Source organism: Suillus plorans (assembly GCF_016647745.1).
Source record: "Suillus plorans strain S12 chromosome Unknown HD556scaffold_4, whole genome shotgun sequence".
In the NCBI taxonomy this organism is placed as follows: domain Eukaryota; kingdom Fungi; phylum Basidiomycota; class Agaricomycetes; order Boletales; family Suillaceae; genus Suillus; species Suillus plorans.
Window position 1 is genome coordinate 545,601 of NW_024537388.1, and position 23,890 is coordinate 569,490.

The 23,890-nt window shown below is 47.4% G+C and overlaps 12 protein-coding genes across 12 annotated transcripts; 2 read left to right on the forward strand and 10 right to left on the reverse strand.

Annotated features, from left to right (window-relative positions):
* Window positions 1–4: 4 nt before the first annotated feature.
* Window positions 5–1,672, reverse strand: HD556DRAFT_1330014 (uncharacterized protein). Its single transcript, XM_041301694.1, has 7 exons — window positions 1,542–1,672; window positions 1,374–1,490; window positions 1,035–1,320; window positions 906–985; window positions 710–841; window positions 442–653; window positions 5–390 (listed from the first exon to the last, which is right to left on the reverse strand). Exons 1-7 carry the CDS (start codon window positions 1,578–1,580, stop codon window positions 336–338), a joined length of 921 nt encoding a protein of 306 aa, XP_041166087.1. The 5' UTR covers window positions 1,581–1,672; the 3' UTR covers window positions 5–335.
* An 8-nt stretch (window positions 1,673–1,680) lies between these two features.
* HD556DRAFT_1330018 (DnaJ-domain-containing protein) lies at window positions 1,681–3,963 on the reverse strand. The gene is made up of 7 exons (XM_041301695.1): window positions 3,816–3,963; window positions 3,725–3,763; window positions 3,426–3,670; window positions 3,324–3,373; window positions 3,104–3,268; window positions 2,722–3,054; window positions 1,681–2,658 (listed from the first exon to the last, which is right to left on the reverse strand). Exons 1-7 carry the CDS (start codon window positions 3,867–3,869, stop codon window positions 2,009–2,011), a joined length of 1,536 nt encoding a protein of 511 aa, XP_041166088.1. The 5' UTR covers window positions 3,870–3,963; the 3' UTR covers window positions 1,681–2,008.
* Window positions 3,964–4,090: 127 nt separating this feature from the next.
* Window positions 4,091–5,758, forward strand: HD556DRAFT_1437497 (BCS1 N terminal-domain-containing protein; the record flags this gene model as incomplete). Its single annotated transcript, XM_041305708.1, has 5 exons — window positions 4,091–4,242; window positions 4,304–4,334; window positions 4,387–4,698; window positions 4,763–5,313; window positions 5,368–5,758. 5 exons carry the CDS (start codon window positions 4,091–4,093, stop codon window positions 5,756–5,758), a joined length of 1,437 nt encoding a protein of 478 aa, XP_041166089.1.
* Window positions 5,759–5,812: 54 nt separating this feature from the next.
* Window positions 5,813–6,922, reverse strand: HD556DRAFT_1227148 (S-adenosyl-L-methionine-dependent methyltransferase; the record flags this gene model as incomplete). The annotated part of the gene is made up of 6 exons (XM_041297140.1): window positions 5,813–5,890; window positions 5,941–6,361; window positions 6,410–6,506; window positions 6,561–6,739; window positions 6,790–6,827; window positions 6,887–6,922. The coding sequence occupies 6 exons, from the start codon at window positions 6,920–6,922 to the stop codon at window positions 5,813–5,815; spliced, it is 849 nt and encodes a 282-aa protein (XP_041166090.1).
* A 2,968-nt stretch (window positions 6,923–9,890) lies between these two features.
* On the reverse strand, window positions 9,891–10,453 carry HD556DRAFT_1330034 (uncharacterized protein; the record flags this gene model as incomplete). The annotated part of the gene is made up of 2 exons (XM_041301696.1): window positions 10,019–10,453; window positions 9,891–9,997 (listed from the first exon to the last, which is right to left on the reverse strand). A coding segment is annotated over exon 1 (404 nt), but the record flags the coding sequence as incomplete, so codon positions are not given.
* Window positions 10,454–11,157: 704 nt separating this feature from the next.
* On the reverse strand, window positions 11,158–12,554 carry HD556DRAFT_1227217 (outer mitochondrial membrane transport complex protein-domain-containing protein; the record flags this gene model as incomplete). Its single annotated transcript, XM_041297149.1, has 5 exons — window positions 11,158–11,653; window positions 11,709–11,785; window positions 11,837–12,082; window positions 12,135–12,325; window positions 12,380–12,554. 5 exons carry the CDS (start codon window positions 12,552–12,554, stop codon window positions 11,158–11,160), a joined length of 1,185 nt encoding a protein of 394 aa, XP_041166092.1.
* Window positions 12,555–13,233: 679 nt separating this feature from the next.
* HD556DRAFT_1213582 (uncharacterized protein) lies at window positions 13,234–14,159 on the reverse strand (the record flags this gene model as incomplete). Its single annotated transcript, XM_041296621.1, has 5 exons — window positions 13,234–13,385; window positions 13,436–13,551; window positions 13,603–13,747; window positions 13,800–13,980; window positions 14,031–14,159. Coding segments are annotated over 5 exons (723 nt in total), but the record flags the coding sequence as incomplete, so codon positions are not given.
* A 206-nt stretch (window positions 14,160–14,365) lies between these two features.
* On the forward strand, window positions 14,366–15,935 carry HD556DRAFT_1330049 (Endonuclease/exonuclease/phosphatase; the record flags this gene model as incomplete). Its single annotated transcript, XM_041301697.1, has 8 exons — window positions 14,366–14,398; window positions 14,457–14,841; window positions 14,904–14,963; window positions 15,020–15,101; window positions 15,152–15,312; window positions 15,360–15,474; window positions 15,534–15,752; window positions 15,809–15,935. Exons 2-8 carry the CDS (start codon window positions 14,479–14,481, stop codon window positions 15,931–15,933), a joined length of 1,125 nt encoding a protein of 374 aa, XP_041166094.1. The 5' UTR covers window positions 14,366–14,398; window positions 14,457–14,478.
* HD556DRAFT_1262479 (uncharacterized protein) lies at window positions 15,936–17,475 on the reverse strand. The gene is made up of 8 exons (XM_041299069.1): window positions 17,311–17,475; window positions 16,987–17,249; window positions 16,850–16,937; window positions 16,735–16,789; window positions 16,509–16,679; window positions 16,357–16,453; window positions 16,191–16,301; window positions 15,936–16,133 (listed from the first exon to the last, which is right to left on the reverse strand). Exons 1-8 carry the CDS (start codon window positions 17,438–17,440, stop codon window positions 16,047–16,049), a joined length of 1,002 nt encoding a protein of 333 aa, XP_041166095.1. The 5' UTR covers window positions 17,441–17,475; the 3' UTR covers window positions 15,936–16,046.
* HD556DRAFT_1330055 (Snf7-domain-containing protein) lies at window positions 17,476–19,169 on the reverse strand. Its single transcript, XM_041301698.1, has 5 exons — window positions 18,851–19,169; window positions 18,363–18,788; window positions 18,185–18,312; window positions 17,961–18,129; window positions 17,476–17,904 (listed from the first exon to the last, which is right to left on the reverse strand). Exons 1-5 carry the CDS (start codon window positions 19,139–19,141, stop codon window positions 17,548–17,550), a joined length of 1,371 nt encoding a protein of 456 aa, XP_041166096.1. The 5' UTR covers window positions 19,142–19,169; the 3' UTR covers window positions 17,476–17,547.
* A 175-nt stretch (window positions 19,170–19,344) lies between these two features.
* HD556DRAFT_1226638 (NADP-dependent oxidoreductase domain-containing protein) lies at window positions 19,345–20,375 on the reverse strand (the record flags this gene model as incomplete). Its single annotated transcript, XM_041297092.1, has 3 exons — window positions 19,345–19,543; window positions 19,600–19,838; window positions 19,893–20,375. The coding sequence occupies 3 exons, from the start codon at window positions 20,373–20,375 to the stop codon at window positions 19,345–19,347; spliced, it is 921 nt and encodes a 306-aa protein (XP_041166097.1).
* A 909-nt stretch (window positions 20,376–21,284) lies between these two features.
* On the reverse strand, window positions 21,285–23,429 carry HD556DRAFT_604895 (uncharacterized protein). The gene is made up of 8 exons (XM_041311072.1): window positions 22,922–23,429; window positions 22,793–22,862; window positions 22,597–22,735; window positions 22,495–22,539; window positions 22,384–22,438; window positions 22,288–22,333; window positions 21,862–22,229; window positions 21,285–21,806 (listed from the first exon to the last, which is right to left on the reverse strand). Exons 1-8 carry the CDS (start codon window positions 23,036–23,038, stop codon window positions 21,651–21,653), a joined length of 996 nt encoding a protein of 331 aa, XP_041166098.1. The 5' UTR covers window positions 23,039–23,429; the 3' UTR covers window positions 21,285–21,650.
* Between the last annotated feature and the right edge of the window lie 461 nt (window positions 23,430–23,890).

A 23,890-nucleotide genomic window follows, 5' to 3' on the forward strand; every position in this document is an offset into this window, starting at 1 on the left:
TTGTCACAGGCACAATTTCATTATAATTATACCAAAATAATGTAATGGGTATCTCTACTTCAGGTTAGTTCGAAATCAAAAGAATTACGAAACCAAGTACTGAAGCCAGTCTAGCGGATCTTCCGAGACTCCGAGTATTGCCGTCACGTTAATAGCATTCAACTGTATGCTGCGGCCTGTCCTAAAGTCTGGAACTTTCGACTTATATGTACATACATACCACAATCGTCTCAAAGTTCGGCGCCTCACCGGATCCACGATGCAACCCATCATGGTTCGTATCCCCGGTTGCAAACCCTTTCCAAGCGTAATACACTATCAAACACCTTGCTGAATTAATATCGTCTGCGGCTGGGCGATCGAGAGCGATCACGATCTCTCCGACGATCACTGGAAGAACCATCAGTTAAACGTTATCATTGAGGCCGTCAACAAACTCACTCATATCTCGATGCATGTCTATCATACCCTCGTTCGCGTTCACGATCGTCACGTGATGGCCGATGATCGCCACCTCGGTCTCCGCCGGGCTTGCCTGCACCCCCGGTTGCGCCGGAAGGAGGTGCAGAAGACGGAGGTGGCATTTTACGCTTTTCACGCTCTTCTTTAAACTTGCCTAGCATGTTTCGCAACTCGTGGTAACCCAAATGCATCTATCGATGCGTGAGAATCCATTCTTCACGCGAACAAATATGAAAAAACAACATACCTTGCCTCCAAAGTGGTCCGCAAGGCGCCGGTCGGAATCGAGCACCGAAAGGTATGCACCACAAACGTCACACACCCGAAGTTTCTGATGGCCGGAGGCTCCAGACGTATCCGTGAGTTGTTGAAGCTCGCGCTAGATCCAACACTAGAATGAGATCTCGTTCCCATGGTAGAAATCAATCGAGGGCGCAACATACCTCCTTTTCTGATTTTTCGCTTTTCAAAGCTTCAATGGCGGCCATCTCCCTCATTGACTCATCGACCTTTCCTTGTTCACCTGGAGAATGTAAGAAAGCTGGTAAACTTCCAAAGGAAAAGACACATACCAAGGGTCTCGATCTTCTCAGTCCCACCCTGAATAGCCAACTCGATCTCAGCGATTTCTCGCATCAAATTGGTTGTCTTCGCGTTCTCCTCTGGTGTCTTCTCCAACCTTCGGTGCGCAGCCCGAATCCTTCTGTCGCACTCATCCACAAAAGCAAATATGTTCGACTCATACTCCATTTGGAAACGAGAAAATATAGGGTCATTTGGGTTTGCCTCTTTAGCTGCCAGAAACTCTGTCTTCAATCGCTCCGTGTGTGATTTTGGGCATGCTCCAAGATCCATTTTCTAAGTTGAGAAGTTCCATTGAAGCACTCGAAAAAAGCAGCGAATTGACATACAGTGTTTGTGAAAAGTGCATGCGGGCATGTCCCGCACAGAAAGTTCCGGCAAACTTTATCATCAGACCAGACGAGGTTGGCATTGGCAACTCCCATTGCCTCAGGGCCCATCATTTGCTAGACACGTAAATTAAAGACAATGCTTCGGCAGCCAGATAAATGATATACCTCGAGGAGCTTCCTCTGCATCTCCGCTAGTCGACCCATTATGTCAGTGCTTTGGAGTTAAAGATTGATAGCTATAGGTGTAATGAAAGGACCAAAGTTGAAACACCGGCAAGCTTGTTTGGCTGTCTTTGTCAACAGCTTTGAAATCAAACAAGAGCAAATAGTCATTAATGACTCAACCAAGGCCGAGGCTATCAAAGAATACAACGATTTAATTTACATACAAGCATGGTGTATGCGCAGAGTAAATATTACACAAGTTTGCGATATGAACATTAGCTCACGATCATGATGTCAGCTATAATAAGACCATCGAATGATGTAATTGATACTTATGGATGCATGGTGAGGCTTGATGCGAGGGAGAGGTATGTGTCAAGGAATGAAAGAATGAAATGGAAGAATCATGAGACATACTGATGCCGGGAAGCACGCGGAACAGAGGTATGCGATCACTGAATAACGATCTAGTTTCCACGTCCACGACCCCGACCACGACCCCGTCCGCGACCCTGCCCACGTCCGCCACCGGGACCCCGCGAATGGATTTGGCCAGGTTCTGAGGAGCCAGGCGGGGAGCCGGTGTGGGGTAATTTGGCTTGAGTATTGGGACGGGTTTGGTCGACGCTTGGTTTTTTGGCGCGAGTCTGCTGACGGCTCTTGGCAGAGCCATCCCGCACAAACGGCGAAAGGGGAGAAGGGGAATCATGTCTCGTATCCTTTGGACTCGAGACCTTTGGTGTTGGTGGCGGTGTGAATCCTCCGAACGTCATCAGAAGGTTCTGGATCTCGGAAAACTTGTCACTATCTCGGGGAAGTTTCTTGAACAGTGGCTGATTGGTCTGTCCAGACGTCACCTGCGTCCACGCATTTCCGATATCTTGGGTGGAAGCCAGACCCTTCTCGAGGATCAGCCATACAACCTCGGGCTTGCCAGATTCCAAAGCTAGAGAAAGAAGCGACACTGGTGGTGAGAGGCTATAAATCGCGCTATGGTCGTCGTCTTGCTTCGGATCATATGACTGGAAGAAATGGTTTATGATTGGGATGCAACCCTGCTGAAGCGCCGAGTGGAAGGCCGACAGCCCTGCAGCGTTACGCTCTTCCGGATCTGCACCTAGAACGTAAAACATGGGGTTAGATTACTCGTGACAGCGGTAATTAAAACAGCGTGACTGACTGTGGGCGTCTAGCCACTCCACGAGGTCGACATCACCTTGCTGTGCAGCGATATGCAACAATGTTTCCTTCGGATCTTCAGGTGGCCTCTTAACGTATGTTTCACAACCAAGCTTGATTTCGCCTCCAGCAGCATCGACATTTTCTTCCCAGACTGCCTTCCTGACTTTGACAGCGTCTCCCTTACGTGCAGCCGAAAAAGCTTCTGATCTTATGGTCTGCACACGCCGTTGCTGAGCCTCGGCAGTCTCAGCCGCTCTTTTACGAGCGGCTACAGATTCTGCCTTTTTGGACGCTACTTTAGCTTGTTGCCTCTCAGCTGCCTCTTTACGTTCTAGAAAGGGGTAATTTATAATTGTAATGACTAAAGACGAATCACATACCCTTCTCGCGTTGCTGTGCTTCAAAAGCTTTGCGCTCAGCTGTCTTTTCAGCGCGCCGTTTTTCAGCCTCGACTTGCTCTGCGCGATTCCGTTCGATTCGAGCCCTATATTGCTCAGGGGTCTCGGGGGAGAGCGATCGACGACGATAATTACGGTGAGGGTCGGCTACACCAGGCGTTCTATTGCCATCGAACAACAAATGGGGAAATAAATCACTTACGCCGTTTAAAACGCATACGTCCCTCATTCAAAAATTGGGAGAAAAGAAACCTGTGAAGAATGCATCAGGTGTATACCTATGTAAGCGACTGTAATAACGCACATGAAAAATGCAGTGCGGTCTGCTTCGTTCTCAGAGTTGTAGAGATCGTCCTCGTAGTCCTCGTAGTCGTCATATTCGTCGTTGTCGTTGTCGTCGTCGTCCATGCCATGATGGTACATCCGTCTGGGGCCAGTAGGCGGTTTCAGGTGCCTTTGGAGGACAGTGTATGCATCACCAACTGCCTGAAACTGTGCAGTAGCATCGGCATTATTAGGATTTTTATCTGGATGAGTGCGCAGCGCATGCTGAAAATTATATTGTTGGAGCAGCCGTCAATGTACTTTTGCCGGATAACTCACCTGCCTATAAGCAGATTTGACCTCCTCGAGAGTGGCACCCTAAACATGATTTTTGATTAAATGCGTTTCTACAACAATAAGAATCTTATACCTCTTGAAGACCGAGAATGGAGTATGCCTCAGCAACGGACGAGTGCTTGACCATGGCACCACGATGGAAAAGGATAACGAGAAAAGCAGGCAGTGAAGGTCGCGCTAACAAACGCGCTCCAAATTGGGAATCGCTCCGTTTTTTTTTTGCTTAGTTCAAGCTTAGTTCGTCAAAGAAGCACTTTTCTATTTAGTTTGCCTTAGGGAAACTAGCTTGGGCAATTTGCCTATCTAAAGTGTACAGCATTCTCTGGTTTCGACTGATACTGGCCCATCATGGCTATTCACAATGCTTCTGGAACACCTTCCCTGGACGGCCAGGTTGCCAATGCACCAGGCTTGACAAGTACTGCCAGTACTGGTCTCGCAATACCCCAAGATGCAGGGACAGCTTCATCCTCCATCATTAGCAGCCTTATAGGTGATAAGTACGTTCTCCGTAATATCTCTAGCGACCTGCGAGATACTGAGGGCTATCTGAAAGTATAGCCCCTACTTCCAAGCTGGTTTCGGTCTCATGGTCCGTATTACATTTCCAAAATTTCTTTGTTCACACTTGACACGTGAACCAGGGCGTCGGCGTTGGTTTAACTGTACTTCGCCAAGGTCTGGTCTTTGGTACTACCGCACTTCGCCGACGTCTTCTCGTATCATTAGAGGTGAACAACAAAGACCGCGCATATGAGTGGTTTCTCGCATGGCTTGCACACAATGCACAATCAGCTGCTCCAACTTCTCGAAGAACCGAGTCTTGGTTACGCAGCCATCAACTAAGTGTCGAAACTGCGGTTGAGCAACGCAGTAATGGGAGTTCTTCTGTTCTATTCAGGCTAGTCGCAGGTCCAGGAACGCATTGGTTCAAGTATGGCGGAGCTTGGATGCAGGTCAGTCGCATCATGTGTAACACGGAACATATTTTCATAACATTACTATGACAATACGATCAAGATGAAAAGAGAACGTGAGACGCGCTCGATGCAACTCATGTCGGGCACGCCATGGGAAACTGTGACAGTAACAACACTCTCCAGAGATCGCCATCTTTTCTCGAAGCTCCTCGCAGAAGCACGCGACCTTGCTCTCCGCGGTCAAGAAGGAAAGCTAGTGATCAGAACCGCATGGGGGATCGAATGGAAGCCATTTGGTCAACCTCGGCGAAAGCGTCCACTACATAGTGTCGTGCTGGATACTGGTGTAAGTGAAAAGGTTGAACAGGATGTCAACGCGTTTCTGCAACGACGCCAATGGTATGCGGACCGGGGCATTCCATATCGAAGGGGATATCTTTTGCACGGCCCTCCTGGTTCAGGCAAGACTTCCTATATTCAGGCTTTGGCAGGATCGTTATCATATGACATATGTCTACTCAATTTGTCGGAACGAGGACTCGGCGACGATAAACTCAATCACCTGTTATCGAATGCCCCGGAGCGTAGCATTATTCTCATCGAAGACGTGGATGCCGCATTTAACAAACGCATGCAAACAAGCGAGGATGGGTGAGTTGATGAGTCTGATGCCTCGGAACGCACGGCTAACATCACATGCTATAGATATCAGTCCTCCGTCACATTTTCTGGCTTCTTGAACGCTTTGGATGGTGTTGCCTCGGGAGAAGAGCGGATTATCTTCATGACGACAAATCACTTTGGAAGTTTGGATCCTGCACTCATCAGACCGGGGCGTGTTGATCTAAGCGTGCTTGTTGATAATGCGTCACCCGTACAGGCACGCACGCTCTTTACACGTTTCTACGGCGGTAGTGAGTCTATCCGACCGGAACTTATAGAACCCATGGGGCGGCAGGTGGAAGAATTCACTGTCAAAGAGATGTCTAATGGGAGGGAGATCAGCATGGCTGCCCTCCAAGGCTTGTTCATCCGGAACAATGCTCAGGATGCGGTCAAGACCCTCCCTGAGCTATTCGTAGACAGACGGACATGAGTAGACGTAGGTACTTGTATGGTATCCTTTCACAAAGATCTGGTGTAAATTCCACTAGAAGATTGGCTTACGCCTGCGGCCGGTGAATTTTGAATCTCTTGGTACCCCTTCTTTTCCTCGTTGGCGATACAGCTAATGATGTCACTGAGCAAACAGGCATGGTCGGTTTCCATCTGGCTTACCTCTTTTTTCTTCAGGATCCAATCCTTGTCTTTCATATTCTTTCTTTTCCCACTTACATCCCTCTTCCTTTCCTTTTCCCTTCTTCTCTCAAATCTTACTTGCTCATCATCTTCGCCATCTATGCCCTTAGGCATTTGCTGCTGCATGCCTCCTCCGCCAACAAACAAGCAGAGGAACACCTTCCTTGCTTTCTTGGAATTTGGGTAATCTACAACGACACCTCCTCCAAAGCCAGCCTTCTGCGCTATCGAGGTAATAAGTTGTATCTGGTCGTCGGAAGTCGGGTAAAATTGAAAGACTGCTCGAGAGGGATTTCGAAGAGCAGAGTGTAGAGTCGTGAAGAAACGAGTAAGACGGTGTGGGGGTGAAGACGTTGGATGCGATGTTTCAGCGTTCAAAAGCCATTGCAAGACAGATATACTAGTAGACTATAAGATAGCATCACGAAAAGAAAGTCCAGTCACGGACCTTATCGCTCCATCGAAGCTTCCTGGTCGGAAACCAAATCCCTGACCTATGTCTTGCAAGAAAAGGTCGCCGTTAATATCCCTCTCTAGTGCGACCTCTGATTATGATCAGCCACGTGTAGTTCTTACTATGCTAAAACCTTGGAGCTCACCGAGCATACTTGGCGCGATATCTACGCCTGCCCAGATGTGTCCCTCTTCCTCCAAGATCTCACCTGAAAGCCCCGATCCGCATCCTATATCTAACAGAAAAGCAGGTTCATCTGAAGGAAGATTGAGCAACTCAAGAGCACGGTATGTCATATCCGCCTGGATCTGTTTATTACGGGTGCTTGTATGACACTGAGAAGAGCAAGGGGATGTACATGCGAATAAGCATACTTTTGAGTGTATTTTTTGGCTTCAGCGTCGCCATAATACTATAGATATCCAAAAATCAGTCTCACATCGCCTGTGAGTCAACGAAAATAAAATATACAATTTCTGGTGGGGCCTGGTGCTCTGGCCGTGACATATTTTTCGAACAGCTTTGATGATGATGGCAGCCTGTAAGGGATTGGTTTTGCGGTATGTTGGCTCTATCATCCCGGACCTTTTATTCCTTTCTTGTTTGTTGTCATCTGCTTGCTAAAGGTCCCTTTGCTCAATTTGCAGTTTTGTTTCCTTGCCTAAGTTATGGCTACTAGTTCTTCATCATCTCATTCTGTTGGCGATGCTTTGGCTCATCCTGTTGCTCTGGTGGTTTCAGATTAAGAACTTCCTGATGATGGAAGCCCCGTTGTGTCGACGTGCGTATTTTGGGTTCGTTTGTAATTTGTGAACCGGTTTCCCGGGTTGGGTGATCTTTTGCCAGCCACTGTCCCTGGTCTTGGCCGCATCATTAATCATTTCTAGACCTTTACTTAGGAACGACACTTCGAAATTGCGCGTGCTCATTTTGTCCATGTCGCACCGGTGGCCCGGGATCCTCGTGTATGTGCAGGATTTGTTGTGTGTACATGTCTGCAATCATTATCGTGCACCTAATCTCGTTGTTTTCAAGCACTTGAGGGTTTCCAGGTGTGATTTTTCTTGTCTTATCTTGCCTGTTCCTTTTGCATTTGATCATCGCGCTCAGCTGGCCAAGCATTCTCATACTGATGGGATTGAACGCTTGTAGATGCGGACTCGTGAAATGTCATCCGCGCTCTCCTGATTCTGTTGTTCACGAAGACCCAAAGTTTCCGACCAACTTTTGAAGAGAAGTATCAAGGAATCCAAGTGTTCGACGCAGAGGAGCATGTGCCATTTGTGCCATTAATGTGTGTGCCAGCGAACTCAAGCGTGTGGATCTACAGAAGTCTCCTTTGCATTTGCTGCGCGATGAATCGATGATTGTTTGTCAGAGCATACCTTATCTCCTAGCTATGATCTTGAATTGCTATTCTATATCCAGGACAGCAGCGCAATCTCCAAAGTATTCAAACTCGAGAAATATGTTATTATGAGTCATTGGACCTGCGCAATTGCGCCCATTCTCCTTTTCAACAATGCAATGACTGCTCGGTTGTTCGTGTGCATGAACGATTGAATAGTTTGATTCATTGAGCAGCGGTGCACTGAGTACAATGTCCAATTTCAAAAGGATAGATATATACTTGCATCTTGACACAGCGGTCAGTCGTCGAGATGATGTCGCATACTGTAATGGACATTTTATGCAATGATGATATGCCGACTGCAGCGAGTCTTGAGTGCAACAAGCGCACAGGTACGGTGCTATTCATGGCGCTTGATCATCTCACCACATAGGAGGCGAAGTCAAACACCTGTATCGTCATAGTTCCGATATGTTCATCTGGGTACTTGTGTGGGTTTGCTAGCGTTACAAAGATGGCGTTCTCTGATCAGCAGAGTCGTCCCCTTGATTTTTTGGGCCACTGCAGGTGCCAATTTATGTGGCGAGAAGAAATTAGCTTTTCTAAATCACTTTATGAAATTCAAACATTGAATCCTCGCATTAGGTGGTCGATAGTGGAGTCCTTTGCAGTGCTCATATCGGGTTATGAACACCAGGTGAATATCCACATGCTCCAGGAATTTTGAGGATCTCAATCAGGTGAAGGGGCGTGCAGGGGTGCTAGCGCAGGGGGAGGTATATTTTATGACGATAATCGGCTCCTTGAGTTGGACTACTGCCCGGGCCCGGGTCGCGCTGGGCACTGCTTAGCTCACACGAATCAATATCCCTGTTTTACGGTTGGTATTCAAATACGGCTACCGCCCGTATCGTACCATATGTCATATGGTGTCCTCGATACCCTCGACGGTACAGTACGGGTCACTGTACGATCATACGGGTGATGCAAAAATTACAGTAGCTAGTGTGTAGCATCAGTGATGGCAAACGCCGAAGGGAAGTAGTATCACGGACATTGAGGCAGGGGACGCAAGGTCACAATATGAAACAATTCTTTACTACTGGCAGTACACAAATAGCACAAGTGGAGCAATTTGTATTTCGGGATTGCAAGAGCGCTGCCAAGAGACGGATTCAGAAATGGTTCAAATCAATAGTTCATGCGGGAGGACTTACACATCATGAACCATGATACCCCTAGCACAATAGAATTCCAGTACCGGCAGGTTATGTCATAATGAATTAAACATGCTCCTGCATGTTCTGCCGGAATTTCTGCCATACGACAGCAATACCAATTCTGCCAAATCGATCAGAATCGTGCCCATGGGTGTATGCAGGATATAAAAGCTCGTCGTCGTCCATCGGTAATTCCTCATCCTCAGAGATATCAATCGAGAGCCCCTTCAGAATATTCCATATCACCTTGCACAGAATATGCGTTTCTCTTTCCTCGCCGTTATTGTTGGTTTGGCAGCATCTATGTCTGTCAGTGCATGTACGGCCCAGTCACACGTTTGCTTAAAATCTCGCGAATGCTGCGGTGGCTTGACTTGTGCCTATGATGTAGTGAGTATGAGCAGGTCGTTGTGCAACCAGGATTCAACTACATGACTCACCTGCCCACCTTAGTATGGTCCGGGATCCACCAAAGGATTGACCTGCATGTACATTGGCAACAAAGAAACCAAAACCGAACAAACACCGGAGTGATTCTTTTCATCAAATAAGTATTGGATGAGGTGCAAGAGGGTGCAAGGAACACGGACATGGTTGACGAGGGAGAGAAACTTGGAAGAGCGTTGGCACCTTGATAGTGGTTTCGTCAACAAGAAGTTGCAGGTGGCAAAGGTACCGGTGAAACATTTTTCTTTTAAAAGAAAAGAAAGAAAGAAGGTGAAAGTAAAAACGGGAAATGACCATAATACATCGCTCCTTGCCAGGTAGATTGAGTCAACTCAAAGTCACTAAATGTGCGCTATCCACATGGCGGACATTGTCATCTTGATACGACAAGCACCTATGCAAATGGGCATACATCTTCTTATAAACGGTATCTTGTACCTGGCGCTCCTCATTTTTGACGAACTCTCATGTCGATGTGCGGCAGATCGCTAGCGCAGTCAGGCAGCGAGCCTGACCTCTTCAAAACGCTATCCTTGGCCATGTCGCCGAACGCCTTTATTTTGCCCTCCGTCTGGCCTCCGACTGTGACCTCTGGAATCGTGCTAAAGTCGCCCCCTTTGGCTCGCAGCGCAGCTAATGCTTCGATAAGCCACACTAGGCAATTCCACTGTGCATCATTCTGCACGAGCGGGACTTGCGCAAGGATATCATTTATGCGCTCTGCCTGCGTGACCAACGGTTCGTGTGCAGGCAGCTTTGCGATGAGTACTCTTCCTATGACCATGCCTTCTCGAAGACCATTGGCAGCTTTATGTTCGTATCGCCATTCTGGCATGCCGTTGAGATTGAATTTAACGCCTGATTGGATTGTGTTGACGGTGTGGTATATGTGGCAGTCATGGATGGACGTATTGCGAGTTTCTTGCTTGGGTGAGAGCATGAGAGCGAAGTGAAATCCTGGCTTTGAGTTGCGATGGTGGAGTGCGATGTATGGACGGTGCTTCTTGCGAGGCATGGATCTATGAGAAGAAGTATTATGATGGAAAAGAGTAGTCTAAGTAGTTCCTTACCAGCTTCAAGGCGAGATTCTATCACTTAAATAACATCGTGCATTGAGAATTGAGGCGCACGCGTGGGAGTCCAACGACTCATATTGACATATTATTTTCACCTTTCTCGAGCTTGAATACTTTGGAGACTGCGCTGGTGTCGTATTCTGTTTTGCGTACTGTCCTGGATATGGAATAGCAATTCAGGATCATAGCTAGAAGGTAACGTATCGCTCGTCTGGGGCTTCCATCATCAAAAAGTTTTTGACTTGAGACCACCAGAGCGACCGGATCCGGAGCCAAAGCATCGCCAACAGAATGGGCCGATGAAGAACTAGTAGCCATAAGGCAAGGAAAAACACAAAGTGTCTTCAGCGTCGCCATAGCGCTATAGATGTCCAAAAATAAGTCTCACATGAGTCGACGAAAATAAAATATACAATTTCTGGCGCTCTGGCCACGACATATTGTAGCTTTGATGATGATGGCAGGATTGTTAGAATTGACAAGCACGTGGATTTAATATTCAGTAATGGAATCATGGAATTTGGAGGTACAGGAGGTACCGCCGTGACGGTTCTATGGACGAGGCGAGCATCGTCACAGTATGAATATAGTGCACCAAGCCGAAGCTAAAGCCGCAAGCGCATGTAGACTCTGGAGCCTAGGATCATCCTACTCGTCCCCATCCTGGACACTCGCATCTTCATCTTCATCTTCTTTGCCTTCTTCCTCGTCCATGACCTTTGCTTCATGTTCTGTAAATTGATCAGCCTCATGTCTCTGCACACGTCGAGGTCTCCTGTTGGCCTCCACAACAGTGACCTTTATCCAGAGTTGAGCGACGTAGCACGCCACACCGCCAAAGGCAAGCGCAAGCCACATCCATCGCATGCGACGGAACCGAAGGTCTGCTTCATCCATTCGGCTCTCCTTGGGTTTGGGAGGGTTGGTCAGGGGTCGCGGTATTAACGACAGCAACGACTGTTTTTGCGCAGGAGCAACAAGATACTGCCGCGGTATTTGTGAGACTTCTGTCTGCACATTGCGCGCGTGCTCTGCGAGCGTCGGGTATGAGTCCTCTAGAATACATCGCATTGAATGGTCCGGGAATGGCGGATCAAGTAACAGGAGAATGTGCGAAGCTAGGTAAACATCAAGAGTCGTAGGCCTAATAACGAGCTCAGACAACACAAAAGGAAAAAAAAAACGCTAGTATCGCTCACCGTTCCCCAAAGAAAAACTTCTGTCCATTCAGTAACTTCGCATAAAGAGCAAACGATGCCTTCGCTAGCGCAGATACCTGCAATGTAGTAAACGTCGGGTCTATCTAAGCAAATAAAGAGTATCTCACTTTGTCCCGTTCAAAAGCGCGCGCATAGTTGTCTTTAGGGTCGTCTTTCTTTTGTCGTTTCCCGAATGAGTCCTTCTCTGATTCAGAGGCTATTTGTGTCCACAAACCTGCAGCCTCTAGGCGTGGTCGATGCATTTCACGTATACGGCCAGGTACATAGTAGCGCTGCGGAATGGGAAGCATAGATGCCATGATTGGATTTGTAAGTTTCCAGAAGTTGTCGTCCACAGAATAGAACGAATATGCCTATGGGAATATCAACCATTGAACGGCCTAAAAATGTTATGCATGTACTCACTACGAGGTCCCCAATATTCGCCTCAACATGCGAGCACCAAGCAGTTCGCTTTGCTCTTTGTAGTGCACTTAGAGACGCGTCGAGATCCCTTGCACCTGATGAAGTAGACTTTGCCAGCGAAGAAACGAAGGAAATGATGGCTGGGACGGATGACACTGTGGCATGGCCATGTGTGAGGAAGGGAAGCTTTCCTGCAGAATAACGCTATAAGATGCAAGCCCAAGCGACGAGATATATAAACGTACCACTAGGGGACACGTCGGGGTTAGTACATTCTACAACTTCGAATTTCCCTGGAATAGTCAATTGCAGGTAGAAAACCGCTGCAATACATGTGGGGTCAATAGATGGTAAATTCCATCTAGAAGGCCAAATGTGCAGCGTGCATAACAAGGTTGGCTGTGTAGCTGCTGTAGACATTATATTTCCGAGAAAGCAGAAGAAGTACTGTTTAATTGAACGCCGTTATTTGGCGACGGCTTTAGAATTCAACATGTACATACAAATCCAAATACTCTCGCTTTGCCATTGTCTGTGCAGCCCTTGCTGTGAACACAAATCGTTGCAGTAACCCTTCCTCTGTCGTTCAGTAATTCACAATGAAACGCCCTCCGTACTATATTTCCATGAGGCTGTAGTAAGTGATGATATTGATGGTCAACTATTTTACAATTTTTGCACAGACACCCTAATGATCGTATTCTTCAAGAGATAGTTCTACAGATACCAGACAGCCCGTCAAAGCAAACAACAGAACGAAATAATGTGCTCTCTCTAAGTCATATCTTCCTGGCCCTCATCGCCTGGCTCCGTTGAATTTCCTACCGTGCTGTCCGACTCTTGAGACGCACTGGATGGGCCTTGCATAAACCTACTTGGATCGAGTGGAGGATTAACCTGAAAATCGAGTAGCATTTCCCCTGCAAATTTGTTGGGCCGAACTCGGCCCCCGACGCTCACGGTCCTGACACTGAGTGCAGGCCTCATTCGACCTTGTTCTGGATATAAGGTATTCTTTGGTTCTGCATTCTACGTGACAAACGAATATGTGAGTTGGATGGTATGACGAAACAGTTATACTCACGAGTCGCTCATACCGTTCAGCCTTTTTCGAGTTGGAAGCACTTGGGCTTGGGGTAATCGGCGCGTTCACCGATTGCGCAACGGGTGCGCTGGCGACCCGTCGCTTCACAGGAAGATTTTTTGGCACCTGCAGTTCAGTGGGCATTATTCCTTGCGCCATCAGCCACTCTAAAATTGTTGCTATTAGGATGAATCTTCACAAGGGATTCAAAACTCACCGGGAGACCTGTACCGGAACAGAAAGGTAACGTGTGACCTGTTACTGCCCTGGTCGGACGCCTTCACCTTCCACGTTATGGGTGACTGCTTGTATGTGTCCATCTCCTGGCCGTACCTTTCAAAATTGTCAGACACGGAAACATCAACAGGCCCTGCTTATGCGCACCCAATACAATGATCGCCTAGGTGACTTTGCGAGTCCAAATCTGGAATATTCTGCAGTGGATTTGCTGCCTTCGACCCATCCAGCGTGACAAGTCGAATCTTGAGCATGATAGAGCCAGCGTCCTTCATGCTTTGCTCACTTGCACCTGTCAAACATGAGCCTTCATGCCAATGTACCCATTGTTTGTCATGACTGACCCGAGCTTGGCCTCTGTGCAAACATGAAGGGCCTTTCTGTATGCGGACCTGACCTTACGCCATTCCTCCAAGTCTCCCCTTCGCCAAACAAGAACCGACCAGGAACTACGAATCCGTCAAGTGTAATAAATGCGCATGAATGCATTTTTGTCCCTTCATCTCTCCAGTATACTGTAAAAGTCTGGTGGCATCGGTGAGGCACGTCGTGATTAGATGAACGAATCGAGTTACCTTTCCCACCTCACTCGGGATCCAACACGAGATTGTCTTTGGGTTTTCGCCGACAACAGCAGCAAGATACTCGGGGATCGGTTTGCCCTCAGAGATTATACATGCGGAGAATCCACGATGCGTAAGCATGTTGGGTGATGTTGACTGTGCTCGAGGACAGGGATGATGAGTTAATTAAGGACTGTAATAAGCACCAGAAATAAAGGTTGTACCGCGTCGTGTTGAGAGCCTCAAAGTAGAGGTGGACTGTTTATAACTAGATTGGCACTGGTAGCTTTGGCTTAGCTTACACACAAACTAAGCTACAGAAACAAAGCTGTTGCCCTGTCCAAAGCGCGAAAGTTCAAGTCGCAAAAGGCCTAAGCAAGGTTGGTTTTTAAATTAAGCACCTGTGGCAAATGCGCGCCCACAAGTATGCTCGATTAGGAAATAACACTTAGTCGGGTCCATGGTATTTTTAACACTCTGCAGTCCACAACTTTGTGCATTGTCCACAATTGGCCTACGACTAGCTCCATTACCATCTCGCCAACTTCACGTGTCTTTCTTGACCCGCCAACTAATGCCACCCAAAAAGAAAACTGCAGTGAAGCGTAAAGCGGCATCCGAGTCACAATCGGATGATGAAGTCACACAGTCTACTTCAAAAAAGGCCAAAGTATCGAAAGACTCGCCAGGGTCTGCCGTTGCCAGCAATGGCCAGCCTACTAATAAAGTACTGCCTGTCAACATCAGTTTTCCTCCCCGGATATCAGGCACTGTTCGCTTGTCAACGTGGAACATATGTTCGCTTGCATCGGCTTCCAAGAAGGTGAGCGCGATGAATTCATATTGTGTTGACTTTCTAATCATTTCGGTATTGTATCTCGTCAGGGATTCAAATTCTATGTCGAGGCGGAGGATCCAGACGTTCTCGTGCTAACAGAGACCAAGGTACATACTATGATATGCATGTTCTAGTCCCTGTCTTGCTAATACTCTCATATTAGGTGAACGAAGTTCCTGTAGACCCTTTTCTGACGTCGCGATTCCCTCATTGTACCTGGGCTATATCTTCCAAGAAGACTTACTGTAAATGACCTTCATTAGCTCCCTGCTTCTCTAATTTCGACCCGACGCAGCAGGAACAGCTGTGCTTTCCAAGCATAAGCCTCTATCTGTAGACACAAAACTTCCGGGACATCCAGACCCAAATAGCGTCAGGGGTCGTATCGTTACGGTGGAATTTCCTGGTTGTTATATTGTAGCTACATACGTGACGAACGCTGGTCAGGGGCTCAAGGTCAGATCATCAGATATATGGTGTGCACACTTATTCATCTATCCCAGACGCTGAAGGAGAAGAACACATGGAATGAGCACTTCACCACGTATATCCGGGATCTGGACAAGAAGAAACCTGTCATATGGATGGGTGACCTCAACGTCGCGCCAACCGCAATAGGTGCACGATTCACACCGTCTGCGGTTTTGGTCCAGTGTATCTTACATTTTTATATTCAGACTTGGCAAATGCAAAGTCAAATTGGAATAAGACACCTGGATACACAAAAGATGAAACGGAAGCGTTTCAAAATATTCTCAATCCTCCTGAATCTGCTGTTGGAGTTGGCAAATTTGTTGATGTCTGGAGGCAGAATCATCCAGAAGACAAACACTACACATATTTCTCGTACCGTTTTGATTGTCGGACCAAAGGCCTTGGTTGGAGATTGGATATGTGTAAGTTGACAATCTCTGCTAGCTGGCTTATCCTAAATCAGCATCCATCTGCGTAGTTGTGGTGAGCGAGCGACTACTGGAAAAGGTCAAGATGTGCGAGATTAGAAGTGAGATCTACGGCGCATCAGACCATGTGCCAGTGGTGATGGAAATAGAGAGCGATATCATTACGGGAAGCTAAATTCTGTAGCACTCGTCATATGCGAATATCCACTATGTTGCGCACGTCACGGTTTCCTAGTGAAATACATGAAACATCAGGGTGATGGTATGGACAAGTCTGGAATCCGGATATCATTCATATTCTCCGAATCGTACATGGCCCGTCTCCTGGGCGTGCATTCTTGCATCCTTCTCGCCCTTCAATCCCTTGCCACAGTCCTGTGCGGATCATCAATCATTCATTGTGCAGATCATTCGATGAAATTGCCTGCTTACTTCACATTTGATATCAAATGTTGCGGTGTTAGTATACGCTTTCTTTCCCCGTAAGATAGTAGCTAATGCTTTAGCGGCAGACAAAATTGGATCGTCGTCGTCCGTGGAAATCTAACATCAAGAGTAAATAACCCTAGAATGGCATGCACGATACTGAAGCGCTCACGATTGGAAAGACAGTTTGATGCCATTCAGGTGGAGCATCAGCCATAGGCGCCAATGACGCGGCATCATAATGAATGCCGGAATAGATCACGATGCAACTGCGTACTAATGCGTTAAAAGTGCGTCTAAACGAAGGTCACACAAGGTGCCTACCGGTTGCCCGTGCTCGCCTCTAATGGAGGCTCAAAACGATCAAACCTTCCGGTTTCGACATCAATAGATGCAATCTCCGTGCCATAATGCTTGGCGAGGATTCCGAGTTCAATTGCACCTCCCCATGTCGCAGGCTTCAGAATGGTGGCGATGTATGCATCTCGGCTCATGCTGCAAATTCGAGTTAGCTCAGCTTCATACTGTGGTATGCAGTGATATCAATTACCCAAGAATAGCTTCATTATAGGTTTCCATGTCTGCTCGAATGCCATCTGCAACGACTTATGTGGGGATCGCCAATCAATCCATCTGATAGATTCTGAATCAATGTGATGGCTGACCTTGTCGTATCTGTTGCGCCTTGCGAGCATCTTGCTCGAAAATGAGGGCGATAGACGAAAAAAGACACGAGTTATCGTCTGGCACGATCTATGGCGTGTGACAGATAACCGATCAATATGAGAACGCATTAACTTACCCTGTGCACTAACGCGCCGTTTGGTGTCTCAACACAGTCTGGACCGCTGCTCCTCGGTGCGAGCCTGCTTGAATTCGGTTGTGACAAAGAGGTTTGAGGTGGCTGGGAAGATGCCGGCTTGGCCTTAGGTGGGGAAGGCGGGGCGCGCACCGAGCTTGATATGTTCTGGTTCACAATGACCTGATCACCGGACTTTAATCCCAGGCTCGAAAGCGGAAGCTCCGGGACAATTGTGAGCGATCGCGGTGGGTACCCCGACCTGACTAACATGCATCAAAATCACCGTTTAAATGACCTTGTTGAAGGCGCTTGCAGGGTACATACGTTCTTGCTGCGATGGTGGGATTTCGGACACTTCAAATATTTCCTGCTGAAGATCTTGAACTAAAGCATTATCGAGGTCAACCTGCAACGTCGTGATGCCCTTGGGATGTCGCAAACGAATGGGTGCCATTGATTGTAAATGTACAAGATGGTGTTAGAGCTCGACTTCATACTTCTCATAAGGATATTGCGTCATCAAGTTAAGGAACATTTGCTAATATTATGTAAGGTGTCCTCTTATGCTGCCTCTGCCATCCGCCTGGGAGCGGCCTCAACCTGAACTGGTGTGCCTTCTGGGACACGAACTTCAATGCCCTGAAGCTTCTCCACAACCACCTGTTCAGCTGCTACAGCACTCTCCTTCTCTGCCTCTTCCACCAACACGTTTAGTTCAGCTTCTAGCTCTGTATCATCTATGCCCGCGTCTGCTGCAGACATGTCTTCGCCCATTCTGATAGCATTATCTATCTCACGTGCATCAGCAGTCGATGCCGCAAGCGCATCCATTGTCTCTTCAATCTTGTTGCGTTGAAGGGAGGGGTGGCTTAGGATTGCTTTTAATGTTGCCGTCGAACTCTCGTACGTCTTCATAATCTGAAGAGGTTACTAGTGAGTAACACGAAATTTACAGAAGAGGAGGGGTAACTCACTTCCACATCACCGGCGGCCGTCTCTACGCTGATCAATGTTGACTCTAGATTATGAAGGGATCCAAGACGCTTTGAAAGCAGGTCATCCAGATGTTTCTTAAACCGCAACTCTGCTAGTGCAATTGACTTGCGCTGCTGACGCAGGGCGCTTGAGATATTTGAAGTGGTCCTAGATGTATACATGCGTCATTCAACGACGTGCTGCGGAAAAACGCGCTCCTTACTGATCAATCTTATTCTGGATGCTATCAACCTGTTCACGGAGATTTCTCACTGCTGTCTTGAGCTGTAGAATTCCTCGATCCACAGCAGTGATTTCCCGATCATGACTCGCTGTCACAAATTTAATGACCTTACAGTGATGTCAGTCAGCGAGTCAGAATATGCGACTGAAACACCTACATCGCCATTCTGTACAACCACACGTCTTTCCCGTTCGAGAAATTTGATCAGGACTTTGGTATCTATCTCGCTCAGCACAACTCCGGGTAATATCTTGGCCCCAAATTCTCTGCGAAAATCTTCGAAAGTGTACAGGTTGTCAGCTGGGTTGAGTCCGGCACCGTCTCGCATGATTTCAAGGGTATCTGCGGCCTGTGCAACAAGCCCAAGCATGACATAGTCCCCTTCTATCTTCTTCCACATCTCAGCTTCTGTATAAGAATCTTCTGAGCGGACTATGTCAAGCTGCTCCATCGCCCACCATAGTGGTTTTCCGACCACGAAGGAAGCAAGTCGGTATGGGAGCCAGCCTGGGTCGTACACAGACTGCTGTGAAGTAAGAAATTGGGAGAGTGGTATTATGTCATTATTTCGTCGCATCTCGGCCTTTACTAGTGCAGTGCGGTGAGTCGAATACCAAGAAGTGTAAGAGCTGCCTAATGACGCACTATGGTGGTTCCGAGACCGAGAGGCTTGCCAACACCTTCATAGCGCAACTTATCCACCAGAACTCTTCGTGCTCCTAGAATAAGTTTGTTGCTTGTCCCGTCAGACCCGTCGCTTCCCTGCCAACCTCGCGAAGTGACATCCTTGAGTGTCCCATGCCACCAGTCAACGTAAGTATGGAAAGAAGAAGGGTTGGAATATTTCTGTCTGTGAATATCGGAATACAGCGACTGCAGACGAGATTTTGATGTTGATGAATAGGTTGGCAGCGCAGACAGAGCTGGGGATGACATAGTTGTTGGCAACACCACAAACGCAAGACACTACATATATACAGAAATAACAAAAGCCACTGCCCACAATGCCTCAAAATCACGTGATTCAACACTATTCAAATTACAAAAACTGCTATTACAAGTGAGATCCAGCTGGGCTTCTACGACGACACGATGTGAATTGTGGAAAAATTTATTGTCCCACCACACTAATCACTGACTTACTCGGACGGCCAGTTTCCGGGCTGAAATGCAATATGAGCAGAAGAACGTGAGTCATTGTCAAACTCTAAACTTACGAAGTATCTTTTGTGAAGTTTTCCTCCAGTAGTGTCTATAAGCGCGATCTCCTCAGCTGTAAGCTCCGGCACATTCTGTGTGTCAAGGTATTCCCTGATACGTTCGGCTTTCGACGAGGTTCTGTGATGGTTCAAGTATTAGAAAACAGTCACATCGGTGTGCAGATTAAATCTCACGTCACCACAAGAACACCTTTCTGTTGAAGCCATTTGTTCAACACCTGACTATCAGACACAGGGGCGCCACGAGTTTTCTCCAAACGAGCGCGGATTTGCTCAATCACAGGATCTAGTGGACCACCTTTTCCCCGGAACAGAGGTGATAAACCACCGTATGATGACGTGACGATTTTGTATTGGTCGTGGATGGCAAGATTCGGCTGCAATGCTTGCCATACATATGGATGAGCCTCGACCTATTAATGATGGTTAAATGAGGCCTATCACACCAACAGGCTTATAAAACCAACCTGGTTGACCGCAGGGGGTATAGTGGCAATTTCCAATATAGTCTTCAGGTGGTCAGCAGTGAAGTTAGAAACTCCGATGGACTTGGTTAAGCCCGCCTTCTGAGCCTCTTCCATCCCTTTCCAGATCTCCTTCAGCTTCCCGACATGGTTGTTGGCTTGGTGTACAAGGTACAAATCGACGTAATCCACTTTGATTTGCCTCAAGGACTCCTGGAGTGCGCTCTTGGGAGTTGCACCAGGCTGCAATTTTCCGAGCTTTGTCGTTATGAAGAGCTCGGACCTGGACTTGCCAGAAGCTGCTATCCCGTTTCCCAATGTGTCCTCGTTGCCGTAGACTTGCGCACCATCGAGGTGCGTAAAGCCATTGTCGAGAGCAAGGCGGATGGCATCCTCGGCGTCCTTGCGAAAGAGGGCAGTACCAGTACCAAAAGCTATCCAGGGAACCTGGTTTCCGTCATTCAGAGGGAGTGTAGATACGGTCATTATGGATGATCTGCCTGCAAAATGGTTTGAACGGAATCCGGTTATTGTGTGATGCTTTATATTCGGTTTCTCGAACCACTTCAGTACTCATGAAGCGGGTCTCCGTAACATGACCTGCTAGATGAGGTGCGATAACGCAATTGATACAGGCGGTATATATTCTTAGCGCGGCCCGGCGAGCACACCCATATGCATAGACAAGAATGACCTGCGTATCGATAGACCAGCCCTAAAGAAAAACGTGTGTATTTAATCGGCTCATTTTCGCTCGGATATCTTTTTAACAACTTCCAGGTGCTTGTATACCACATGCTCGATTGTCTGTACTACTGGCAATCTTTCATCTCGTAGCACCTCAGATGAGTACGGTCCACCCTTTGGCCGGCCGTCCTAACTTTCTTGGACGCTTCGGTCACCAGGTGTACCAACAGTTGATATTTTTTACTCTCTTGAAATACACGATCTAATATTATCAATATTATTGTGGTGTCCTTCAGGACCTGGACTAAATTTATTGCATACCATTTTTTGCTAGTGACTCCGAACATGTCTGGGTGACCCGCCAGGTGAATCATGCGACGGAGATTGGGAGTGGATAATTTGCAAGGGCTGGACTCGAGATTTGGGGTATCATATCATCGTTGTTGGAAGACTACAATATTCTGGATTATTTTGGCTACGGAAAGTCATTCAGTCCCAAAGTAGAGCTAACCCCACGGTGAATAGACCCGATGACAGCAGGCCAGCCATCACATGCACATGTCACTTCTAATTAGGATGACGACGCACATGTGGTTGAGATACCCTGGCAGAACATTGCTGCATTCTGCGTAAAGTCATCATCTTCAGCTGTAGACACTGTCACGGCTATGACTAACAGCAGCAATGATGATCCATTGCTGACGTGACAGAAGGGAGGATGCAATATGATTGTGTCATAACTTCCTGGTATTAGAAATCTAGATAGATCGTTGGCAGGATGCCTCCATGGCAAATAACGAAGAATCTAAACGTCGAGCGCTTCCGCTCGGCTCCATGCATGATCGTTTGAGTACACGATACTTTCGTTTTCATGTTACAATGGTCCTACTAGACAATAGATTTAAAGTTCCAATGGATAATTGAGAGCCAATACCGAGGTTCAAGTGAATGTACAATAATAAGTACTGATGCAAGAAATGACAGACGAACCCACAGTTACATAAATCTGTTAGTGCAATGTCATCAAATTATGAGGGGGGTCATATCCAATGGTCGTTCATCTTCAGGCTCGCATTAGATCTCCGGAGTACCGCTGTACTGCCCTGGGCGCGACTGTTGGGAAAACACATGTGACGGTATGGATGGGTTTTGGTATATGTTGCTAGATGCGGTGGTCAGGACGGTGGGGGAGGGAGGCGAACCTGGGAAAGTGGACGGGTCAGATGGGTCCTGCGCAAGGTGATGAAATGAGTGTCGATGCATTATAAAATCATGAGAAACATACGTAGAGACGTTGTTGCGTCATTTGGGGTTGCGTTGGGAACGAATGAGTGTTAGGGGAATAAACACTTTGAGTGTATCCTGCACCCCCGCCAATGTCGCTGAAAGCGGCCGATGGCGCTGTGGCAGAGCGACGGCGTTTTATAATGAACCAAGTCGCAAGACCTATGATGAGTGCAGCTCCTACAACTCCACCAACAACACCCCCAGCTATAGCTCCAGCGTTTGAACTTGTCGATTTAGTTGATGCTGATGATGTGGTCGAAGATCCTGTGGCCGCGCCCGAAGAACCGGTCAAAGAAGCAGACGCGCTGCTCGGGTTAGCAACTGTAGCAGTAGATTGCACTTTTGTTGCGGTAGATTCCGGGGAATCTATCAGAAAGCGAGTGAAAGTGATTCAACGACAGAAAAGTTATGCTCAAATGCTAACCTCCGTCTGCTTGCGCTGCGGTAGGGTCGAATCCCGTAGCGGTCATCTTCAAAAAAGTTAAATTATGGTAATTGGGATAACTAGCCATGCACTAACGGCCAGATATGCCCAATTTGGAACCGCGGTGCCAGACGGAATATCATCCGGAAATCTATTGATCAGATGGATTAGAAATCTTGGAGAATATAAATAGCCTTGCGGACTGACTGTTGGTTGGATACCGAGGAGCAATTGTAGCTCCAAGAAGACCAGCTACAAGGCGATAAGCGCTCTGTGAAGTCGAGCATACTTGACTTTGACTTGACTCACGTCAAATACGTGGCGTTCTGGCAAGCACCGCAAGCGCTAACCAGCGAGTAGGTCACCGTACTACATTCGCAAGGATTGGCTTCAGCTACCGTGGGAGCTGCATAATGGGAGTCGGGAGGTAAAGTACTGATTGAAAAATCTGCGCCACCAACTAGTTAGCAAGTTTGAAGCACACTAAGAAATGAAAACTGCGTACCTCCGCCATTGCAGACGCTCTCGAGGTAGGAAGCGACCACGCAAGGGTTCTGTTGGAGGCTGTTGTTCATCTGCAGATAACCCAATCATGCATCAGAATGTGCCCTAAAGCTATAAAAAAGAGCATTACCCAACCATAAGAGGACAGGCATATCACATTGGACATCTGGGCAAATGCACCTCTGGGTACAAGCACTGCTGCTGCCAGGACCACTATCAACGACCATGCCTTGAAGAGCGGCGACATAATAGGTAGAGGGAAGAAGAAGACAGAACGAGGCAGAAGCCTTCAACTTACAAATAGTATTAGTTAGGCGCTTTTGTTCCTTATGGCAGTTCGACGTGATGTCGGCTACATTACTATTTGATGAACACAGCTTTGAAAACGAGGGCCTCAGGGTTTTCGATAAGTGCAAATTTAAACGCATTCCATCGATATGAAGTCAGGAACTTAAGGGCTCACATGCAGCCACTGATAATATCCGTTTCCTGTCCATGGCAACTCGTCTTTCAGCAGCATAAAGTTGGCTTGAGCGCCGCGATCCACATGCCACAATCATTATCTGCAAGCGGACACAGCCCGTCAGGTGTAACTATATCAGGGTCGGACCTTGAACCCGTTCCTGTTCATTAAGTAATAATTTGTACCTCTTGCAACCCTTTTGTTTTCTGAGAACTGCAGGACACTGATCACTGGTACCATCCATCATGGCCTTCAAATTGCATGAGCGTGAGCCGTCAAATTGAAGTGTCTTTATCGAAAATACAATCTGTCGGTGCACTGTGCAGCTATGGCACAATCTAATTATCTTGGCAACTCCGACATCACAGGAGGAGTAGTCACCATCGTCTTCATACTAGAGCTCGTTCCGGTGTCGTACAACATTATCTCCGAGACCTAGCATGCATCCATTCATGGTCGCCCCCTCATCTATCGTCGCTGTCAGCCTATGTATAGACAGGACACCCGGCGGCGGGTATGACTCAGTCCAGCGTCGTCGCGGACTTCCGAATATGTATTCATGACAATATTCTGCCTTTCTCTACTTCCTTGGGTCGGGCTGCTCTTGCAATATCTGAGGAAGAATTTCGCTATGAC

Excerpts from the sequence above, each read along its gene's own strand:
- HD556DRAFT_1330014 (XM_041301694.1), bottom strand. The coding sequence starts at position 1,580 with ATGGGTCGACTAGCGGAGATGCAGAGGAAGCTCCTCGAG. Across the intron at positions 986-1,034 it reads TGAGAAGATCGAGACCCTTG|GTGAACAAGGAAAGGTCGAT; the intron begins GTATGTGTCTTT and ends TACATTCTCCAG. Across the intron at positions 391-441 it reads AGACATGCATCGAGATATGA|TGATCGTCGGAGAGATCGTG; the intron begins GTGAGTTTGTTG and ends TGGTTCTTCCAG.
- HD556DRAFT_1330018 (XM_041301695.1), bottom strand. The coding sequence starts at position 3,869 with ATGGTCAAGCACTCGTCCGTTGCTGAGGCATACTCCATTCTCGGTCTT. Across the intron at positions 3,671-3,724 it reads TCAAATCTGCTTATAGGCAG|CATGCGCTGCGCACTCATCC; the intron begins GTGAGTTATCCG and ends TATAATTTTCAG. Across the intron at positions 3,055-3,103 it reads AGCACAGCAACGCGAGAAGG|AACGTAAAGAGGCAGCTGAG; the intron begins GTATGTGATTCG and ends ACCCCTTTCTAG.
- HD556DRAFT_1262479 (XM_041299069.1), bottom strand. The coding sequence starts at position 17,440 with ATGGCACCCATTCGTTTGCGACATCCCAAGGGCATCACGACGTTGCAG. Across the intron at positions 16,938-16,986 it reads ACGGCGCGTTAGTGCACAGG|ATCGTGCCAGACGATAACTC; the intron begins GTAAGTTAATGC and ends CACACGCCATAG. Across the intron at positions 16,680-16,734 it reads TATAATGAAGCTATTCTTGG|CATGAGCCGAGATGCATACA; the intron begins GTAATTGATATC and ends TCGAATTTGCAG.
- HD556DRAFT_1330055 (XM_041301698.1), bottom strand. The coding sequence starts at position 19,141 with ATGTCATCCCCAGCTCTGTCTGCGCTGCCAACCTATTCATCAACATCA. Across the intron at positions 18,789-18,850 it reads TCGGTCTCGGAACCACCATA|GCCGAGATGCGACGAAATAA; the intron begins GTGCGTCATTAG and ends GCACTAGTAAAG. Across the intron at positions 18,130-18,184 it reads ATCCAGAATAAGATTGATCA|GACCACTTCAAATATCTCAA; the intron begins GTAAGGAGCGCG and ends GTATACATCTAG.
- HD556DRAFT_604895 (XM_041311072.1), bottom strand. The coding sequence starts at position 23,038 with ATGTCGCCGCTCTTCAAGGCATGGTCGTTGATAGTGGTCCTGGCAGCA. Across the intron at positions 22,540-22,596 it reads CAGAACGCCACGTATTTGAC|CTGGTCTTCTTGGAGCTACA; the intron begins GTGAGTCAAGTC and ends ATCGCCTTGTAG. Across the intron at positions 21,807-21,861 it reads TGACGCAACAACGTCTCTAC|GACCCATCTGACCCGTCCAC; the intron begins GTATGTTTCTCA and ends CACCTTGCGCAG.